The 8,512-nt window shown below is 51.5% G+C and overlaps 1 protein-coding gene across 6 annotated transcripts in view; it reads right to left on the reverse strand.

Moving 5' to 3' along the window:
* Positions 1-222: 222 nt before the first annotated feature.
* The window catches only part of LOC128836232 (serine protease 27-like), a 33,419-nt gene continuing 25,129 nt past the window's right edge, over positions 223-8,512 (reverse strand). For all 6 annotated transcript variants that reach the window (XM_054026298.1, XM_054026297.1, XM_054026295.1 and 3 more), the window contains 5 exons: positions 7,729-7,841; positions 7,328-7,490; positions 6,790-7,055; positions 2,377-2,552; positions 223-1,912 (listed from right to left, as the gene is read on the reverse strand). In XM_054026298.1, the coding sequence (XP_053882273.1) occupies positions 1,514-1,912; positions 2,377-2,552; positions 6,790-7,055; positions 7,328-7,490; positions 7,729-7,798 (1,074 nt within the window). In that variant the 5' untranslated portion in view covers positions 7,799-7,841 and the 3' untranslated portion in view covers positions 223-1,513. The remainder of the gene's footprint in view (positions 1,913-2,376; positions 2,553-6,789; positions 7,056-7,327; positions 7,491-7,728; positions 7,842-8,512) is intronic.

An 8,512-nucleotide genomic window follows, 5' to 3' on the forward strand; every position in this document is an offset into this window, starting at 1 on the left:
ACGGTGTTGCTGCCACCACCAAGTGATTGACACAAAATTTCAGGGAAGGGTCACTTGGATCCCTATCCCTCCCCAAATATCCCCCCAAGCCCCTACACCCCCTTTCCTGGGGAGGCTTGAGAATAATATACCAATGAATTGGTTAGCAATGTGAGCCCAGACCAGACCCTTTGTCTTCGGGACACTGAAAATCAATCAGGTTCTTAAAAGAAGAACTTTATTTATAAAGAAAAAAGTACAAGAATCACAGCTGCAAAAGCAGGGTGGAAAGTAACTTTAGAGGAAAATAAAAAGATGTAAAACACAAAGAATTCCCCTCTGGCTCAGCTTCACAGTTACAAAAACAGGACTAAAACTACCTCTGTAGCATAGGAAAATTCACAAGCTAAAACCAGAGATAACCGAACGCATTTCCTTGCCCTACTTACAATTTCGGTGATTTTAGATGGATTATTCCAGGTATATTTTCAGGAAATGGCTTCTCTCTCCATCCAGAGAGGGAACAACAAAGAGAGAGCACAAACAAAACCTCCCCCCGCCCCGCGCAGATTTGAAAGTATCTTCTTTCCTCATTGGTCCCTCTGGTCAGGTGCCAACTAGGTTATTTGACCTACTTAACCCCTTACAGATAAGGTGATTCCATACAGCTGCCAGGAGGGATTTTATGCTGCTCTTCTCTCTATCTTTATGACACCCTTTCTAAGAGTCATGTGCTAGCTCAGCCATCACATATGGGCTGGAGGGAGGGAGGGAGGCCTGGGTTGGCCCATCTGGGCTGTGCCGTGCATGAGGCTAGATTGGAGGACCGCAATGATCCCTTGTGGCTGTGCTCTTAGCACCATCCCTGCCATGGGTTCAAATCCTCCCAGACCCCTAAGGGATGGAGGGGGACTTAAATTATCTTGGGGCTTGGGTTGGTCACTGTCTGCAATTCTCAGCACGGCCAGATGAGGGCACTGCAGGGCTAAGTCACCTTGTCCCCCTATCTCCATGGGCTTGCCCAGGATCTGTGCATGCAGCCCCCACCCACCATTCGCCCAGGCACAAGCCTATTGGTGGGGCAATGGGGCAGCAGCTGATGCAGCAGCACACATGGGAGTGAGGCTATGAGGATGGGGTCCCCCCACAAGCCAATGCAGTGCCAGTGTCTTGGAAGGTGTCCAGGTGTGTGGTGGGGAAACTGAGGCAGAGAATGTGGAAAGGGAAAAACAGGCCAGAGAAGCGGAGCTGCCAGGGAGTGAAGGAAAAGGAAATAACAGCCCCTTCCTGAAAGCAGAGAGATATTTTGGCGCCCAGCAGAGGAGTGTAAAGAGGCCTCAAAGGAGGCCATGGGGTGGCTGGCAAAGAGCCCAAGAGAGGGATGGGGGGGCAGAGAATGGAAGGGTATAGGGACACAATTTGGCATTGAACCAGGTGGGAGAGGGAAGCTACGGCTTGACTGCTTGTGAACCCCCATCTGGAGGGGGCTTTGATGGGGGCCTGGTGGGATGCACTGGGGCATGGGGGGTGCATCTCACAGGCTCATGGGGACAACTGCAGCTAGGAGAAGCATGGCAGGCAGAGGGGGCACTAGGCATAAGTAGACTAGGCAATAACTTAGGGCCCCGAGCAGCCCAAGGGGGCCCCCTATCCGCTTTACCTGTTTTAGTCTAGTGTGGGTGGGGGAGGACCCCAAAATGTTCCTTAGGGCTCCCAAAGGGCTAGCACTAGCGCTGTTGTGCTGCATGACGGACATACTACGCACGGTGAAGGGTATGGTGGGGACATAGCCCTGGATCCAGTCGGCGTAGGGGGGCAGCAGGATGTAGACCCCTGGGCGGTTGGGGCGCGCGCATTCCACACCCCAGCTCACCACCCCAGCCAAGAGCCACGCGTTGTCCCATTCGCAGACCAAGGGTCCCCCAGAGTCGCCCTGCAGACAGCAGAACCATGGAGTCAATTCCTGGCATGTCCTCTAGGGGGCGCTGGCTCTGATCCGGCCCCAGTGCCAGGGACTGGCTGGTTCAAAGAGATGGGAAATGGGACATGGGGCCTTTCCCCACTAGGGGGCACCGGTTCTGATCCTGCCCCAGGGCAGGGGACTGGCTGGCTCAGGGGGGCAGGGAATGGGGAGCGGGGCCTTTCCCCACTAGGGGGCACCGGCTCTGATCCTGCCCCAGGGCAGGGGACTGGCTGGCTCAGGAGGGCAGGGAATGGGACATGGGACCTTTCCCCTCTAGGGGGCATCAGCTCCAGCCCCAGGCGGGGAACTGACTGGCTCAGGGTGGGTGGGGAATGGGACACGGAGCCTGTTCCCTTCTGGGGGGCACCGGCTCCGCTCTGGGATTGACTGGCGTATGGGGAGAGGGAGTCAGGGAATAGTATACAGGGTCTCACCTGACACGCATCTTTCTCCCCTTGTGGATACCCTGCGCAGATCATATCCTGCTTGACGGGATCAATCCCCTGAGGGTCGTCTGGGTATGAGCCAGTGTTGAAGAGGTTGTTGCAGGTGTCTCTGTCTATCAGGGGAACCTGCACCTCTTGCAGCGTTTGGGGGGCTGCCAGGCTCCCTGAGGACAGACAGACGCACAGAGCTGAGTCACCCCCATGGAAACAAGCCATTCCACAGCTGCAGAGATCAATCGACGGAGTATTGCTGGACAGCTCATCCCAGCCACTGTTGGGACTCCAGCACCAGCACCGCTCCATGCTGACCAGCAGGGGGAGCCCTTGACCCTCACACTTGCACAGGTTCCCGCGGGACACAAGCTGTGGGTCAACCCAACTCTCCACCTTCCCGTGGAGCTATCATGGAATGGGAAAGGTCTCTCCCTGCCTCAGTTTCCACATCTGTAATATGGGGATAACGATCCCGACCTCCTTTGTAAAGCACTTGGAGATCTACGGGATGGACAGAACTAGGTACGAGCCAGCGATTTGTTATTACTACAGGATCAAAGCCACCACCTCAGTTGCTCCCATCTCCCCATCAGCAGAGGAACCCGCTTCGGGCATCAAACCGCAGGACACTGGCATCACAAGAGATCCATGCACAGAGCCCTGGCACCAGCAAAACCCCGCGCTGTAGCAGGATGCACAAAGCTGCTACAGACTCTGACCCAATGCAAAAACAGGGACCATAAACTAGGCGTGGAAATTGGAGGCTGCAAAGACAAAGAAGGATGACAGTGGAGATCACACTAGCAACTCCCTAGATCAGTAGTTTTCAAACTGTGGGTCGCGACCCAGTACTGGAATGGAAGGCACTGGGTCGCGGTGGCTCTGGTCAGCATCGCCAACCAGGCCATTAAAAGTCCCATGGGCCGTGCTGCCCGGCTAAGGCAGGCGAGTCCCTACCTGTTCTGACACTGTGCTGCGCCCTGGAAGTGGCCAGCAGCAGGTCCAGCTCCTAGGCAAGGGGGCCACAGGGCTCCATGTGCTGCCCCGCCCCGAGCACCGGGTCCGCACTCCCATTGGCCGGGAACTGGCTAATGGGAGATGGGGCGGTGGTGCCTGTGGGTGAGAGCTGCTTGCGTGCCTCCACCTAGGAGCCGGACCTGCTGCTGGCCTTGAGCCCCCCCAAACCCAGAGCCCCCTCCTGCATCCCAAACCCCTCATCCCCAGCTGCATCTCAGAGCCTGCACCCCCAGCCCAGAGTCCTGACCCCCTCCTGCACCCCAACCCTGTGCCCCAATCCCCTGCCCCAGTCTTGAGCCCCTCCAATCCCAGAGCCCCCTCCTGCATCCCAAACCGCTCATCCCCAGCCGCACCCCAAAGCCTGCACCCCCCGCCCAGAGTCCTGACCCCCTCCTGTACCCCAACCCCCGTCCCAGCCCTGAGCTCCCCCCAAACCAATAGCCCCCTCCTGCACCCCAAATCCCTCATCCCTGGCCCCACCTCAGAGCCTGAACCCGCAGCCCAGAGACCTGACCCCCTCCCACACCCCAACCCCATGGCCCAGCCCAGAGCCTCCTCCCACACCCTGAACCCCTCATTCCTGGCCCCACCATGCTGCCCTCAGCCGCTCCCACACCCCAAACCCCTCATCCCCAGCTCTGTTGGGTCGCGGACATCAAAAATTTTCTCCAACTGGGTCGCCAGAAAAAAAGTTTGAAAACCCCTGCATTAGACCGCTACAGCTCCAGGGTATGTATGCAGAGCGACATTTGCAAAGCAAAAGCAGGCTTTCTCCAAAGGCAGAATCAATGGGGATAATATCCAAGAGTAGAAATACGGGAGGCGTATGCCAGGAGCACACTAGATGGCTAGATGGATCTGCCAAGATACGGCAGGGTCACACTGAATGCATGACAGGGTAAAGCAGGGATGGGAACTGGATGGATGAAGGGAGGGTCCAAAGCCCGAAGAGGAATGATGGTAGAAATTGGCTAGCAACGGGCTAGCCTGCTATGGATTCATGCACAGAACAGACACACTAACAGGCTATCTTCCCACAGGAAGATGTACAAAACTAAAACAATCTCTCACCCAGTGCAAGATGAGGGACTTTAAAGGTTAGGGTTAAGGTTAGGGTTGGGGGTAGAGTATAGATTATCTTTAGGTGTAGGGTGAGCATAACTGTTAACTTGAAGGTCAAGGGTGAGGGTTATTGGTGGGGTACAGCAAGATTTAGTGATTGTGTTAGGGTTAAGGTCAGTTAAGTTTCATGGTGAATAGGGAAGGGTTAAAGTGTTAGTGTTAAGGTTGTGTTAGGGTTAGAATTAAGGGGTAGGGTTAAGTGTAAAGGTTCGATTTAGGTAGGTTTGGAAGGATTCAGTTTTGATTGGTGAATGTCAATTTCAGCATGCACGCACAAACTGAAGACAAAACATTTCTACTGATAATAATGGAAATTTACATATAGGCAATGTAAGAAAAGTGCTGCTTGAGAACGTATGGTAGTCACACCTTAATGTGTATAAAGCAGGTGGTCATGAATGCTACATAAAGCATGTATTTACAGTTCTGCTAAAACAGCTGGTGCCTGCGTTACCGGAGCACGTGCTGCAGATAATTATGCAGCGATCATAAAGCTTTCACTTTTTGAATCTTACGATCTACTGGACTTAAATAATTATTGTCTGACTCTCCCCCTATAATTTCCCACAACTGTGAAAATTTAAATGGATAAAAATGGGGGGAAATGCTTAAAAATAAACATTGATATCATCCATCTACATTATTTTTAAAAAATCAAATTCTGCCAAGCCTAAATGTGATCAGGGACCGTAAAGGTTAGGACTGGGGCTAGGGTTAGGGCACAGTGTTATCTTTAGGTGGAGGGTGAGCATAACTGTTAACCTGAAAAAACAACGAGGAGTCCTTGTGGCACCTATGACTTCTTGTCAGCTGTTTGAAATGGGCCACCTCGATTACATTGAACTCATTAGCACTACAAAAGTGATTTTTTCCTCCCTTCTTGTCAACTGTTGAAAATAGCCCACTTCCACCTTAATTGAATTGGCTCGTTAGCACTGAGCCCCCACTTGGTGAGGCAACTCCTATCTTTTCATATGCTGTGTATTTATACCTCTCTACTGTATTTTTCACTCCATGCATCTGATGAAGTGGGTTTAGCCCACAAAAGCTTATGCCCAAATAAATCTGTTAGTCTCTAAGGTGCCACAAGGACTCCTCATTGTTTTTGCTGATACAGACCAACACAGCTACCACTCTGAAACCTGTTAACCTGAAGTTTAAGAAAGAGGGTTATTGGTAGGGGGTAAGGTTAGGGTAAGTGTTAGCATTACCCTAACACTTGTTCGAGGTTAAGGTTGTGTTAGGGTGAGAATTCAGCAGTAGGGTTGAGTTTAAGGGTTAGATTCACTGTTGAAAGTTAAGATTAGTGGTTAGCGTGAGGGTTAAATTTAAGGGCTAGAGATAAGATTAAGGCTAAAGGTTAGGAGTAAGGGTTAGTGTATAGTTTTAGCTTTAGCAGTAGGGTGAGTATTTAGGGTTAATTTTTAGGATTAAATTTAGGGTTAATTTTTAGGATTGAGGCTGGGGTCAGGGATATGTTAAGGGTTAAGGGTATATCGGGATAGAGAGCTAGATTTTTATTTAGATTAACATTGCAGTTAAAGTAGGGTTAGGATTCAGAGTATAGCAGGGGTATAATGCTAGATTTTGATTTACGGTTAGTGTTGCAGTTAAAAATAAGGTTAGGGTTAGGAGTATAACGGGTATAGTGCTAGATTTTGACTTACGGTTAGCAATGCTGTTAACAGCAAGGTTAGGTTTATGGTTATGATTAATGTTATAGCAGGGGTACAATGCTAGATTTTGATTTAGGGCTAGCATTGCTGTTAACAGTAGGGCTAGAGTTATGGTTAGGGTTAAGGGTATAGTGGGATATAGTGATAGATTTTGATTTAGGGTTAAGGTCAAGAGTTAAGTTTTATGGTTAATAGTTAAGGATTAATAGTTAGGTTTAAGGATTATGTTGGAGATAAGGTTGTGTTAGGTTTAGAATTAAGGGTTAAGGGTTAGGGTTAAATTTAAAGATTAGATCAGGGACCATAGAAGTTAGGGTAGGGGTGGGAGTTAGAGAATGGTGTTATCTTTAAGTGTAGGGTGATCATAACTGTTAATCTGAATTTTAAGGATAAGGGTTATTGGCAAGGGGAAAGGAGAGGGGTAGGTTTAGTGTTGGGGTAGGGTTAAGGGTTAGGGGGTTAAGGTTAATATTATGGTAGAATTATGCCCCAAAGCTGTTTTCCAATCACCATCCAGGGGAGCCCTAGAACCTCCTCCCCCTTAACCCCCAAAGTCCTACCATTTTCCCACAGCCCACATTCACCCCCTCACCTCCGTACTGAGTGTCACCCCAGCCGGTCACCCAGCACTCCATGCCCGCAGGGAACTCCACAGAGGAGGCCGGAAGGCAGATGGGGCGGATAACTCTGTTGAAGTTCACAGGGGTTTCCAGCTCCACCAGTGCGATGTCACCGCTGGACCCGATATTGGTGTAGCTGGGATGGCGGTAAATCTCCTTGATGGGAAAAGATACCAGACTTTCAGAGGGGTTCTGGAGCTGATATTCCCCTAGGTTCACATGATAGGCAGACTTGTCCCTGCAAGATACAAGAGGAATAGAAAGGGGATTCACCCAGCAATCAGATGCAGCCAACTCTGGGACAAGCTGGGGAACAGTAGCCCATAACACCACACAGGGATGGCTCGCCTGGCAATGAGATGCAGCCGTCTCTGGGGTGGGACAGCTCGGGAGTGGCCGTACAGTGACGCTGCAGGGGGATGGTTCACCTGGCACTGAGAAGCAGCTGCCTCTGGGACGTGGCAGTTGGGAAACAGCCGCACAGTGATGGCTCCCGCCTGGGTTACTCACCCATTGAAGCAATGAGCTGCTGACACCACCCAGCTCTCAGCAATGAGGGACCCTCCGCAGATATGGTTGCTGCCTTCACGGATGCTGACCTGCCAGGGCCAGGCCCCATTCTTGGCATCATTACCCCCCACAATGCGGGGAGATCCTGTTGGCTGCTCACAAGCTGAGGAGAAAGGTGGGGAGCAGAGTGAATAGAACCCAGGAGTCCTGGCTCCCAGCCACCGCTGCTCTAACCCATTAGATGCCACTCCCCTCCCACACCCAGGGCTAAATCCCAAGAGTCCTGGCTCCTGGTTGCCTGGCACATAACCTCTATCCTGTCTTCCCTCCCCAACCTGTCTCCCCAGCCATGACGTCTCAATTCCAAGGGCTGTTTCCCAGGTGCCCAGCCAACCACTCACCTTCCAGCAAGGGCAGCTCCTGCAGCAGCCGAAAGGCCAGCAGACAGCTTAGACCTCTCATGCCCCACATTCCTCCAGATGCACCTGGCTTCAGTGGTGTCTGGGACAGAATCCTGAATGTGAAAGGGAAAGTTGAGGGGGGAGAAAATACAGATACCCCGGCAGTTTCGTAAATAGAAGTATGAAAACAAAGCGCAGGTGGTGAAAGGTGACAAAAGGAACTCTCCTTCCAAGAGCCGGGGAGAGAACCCAGGTGTCCTGGCTCCCAGCTTCCCCTCCTCTAGCCCACTAGACTTTACTCCCCTTCAAGAGCTGGGCATAGAACCCAGGAGTCCTGGATTCCCCCCCTCCCCATTCTAACCCACCAAAGGTCATTCATTGGGTTATTTCCTGCTTTCATTCTCACTCCATTAAACCTGAAACAGTTTCCTGTTCAAAGCAAATACAAGGTTTAATATTTAAACCCAGGTGGAGTTGTATTCCTATGATAGCCACAAGCTCTGCTCAGTCCTGTCCCACAGCCCCCTGCTATCCCAGCCCGGGGCTTCCAGTCGTGTGATCTCCGGGTGCATATATTCAATGACCCTTCGCTACTTCTATCTAGTCCCCTCGCTTCAGGTTGGTTCTTCTCCTACAGCCAGAAAGCCATCTACTGTGAATCTGTGCTCACCTGTTCAATACCGTTAATCTATAGGAGAGGAGTGGGAGCTAGTGGGTTGGAGGAGGGGGTGATGAAATTCAGGACTCCTGGGTTCTATCCCAGCTGCCAGCTGCACCTCTCAGA

The sequence above is a fragment of the Malaclemys terrapin genome, chromosome 4 (genome assembly GCF_027887155.1).
Source record: "Malaclemys terrapin pileata isolate rMalTer1 chromosome 4, rMalTer1.hap1, whole genome shotgun sequence".
Taxonomy (NCBI): domain Eukaryota; kingdom Metazoa; phylum Chordata; order Testudines; family Emydidae; genus Malaclemys; species Malaclemys terrapin.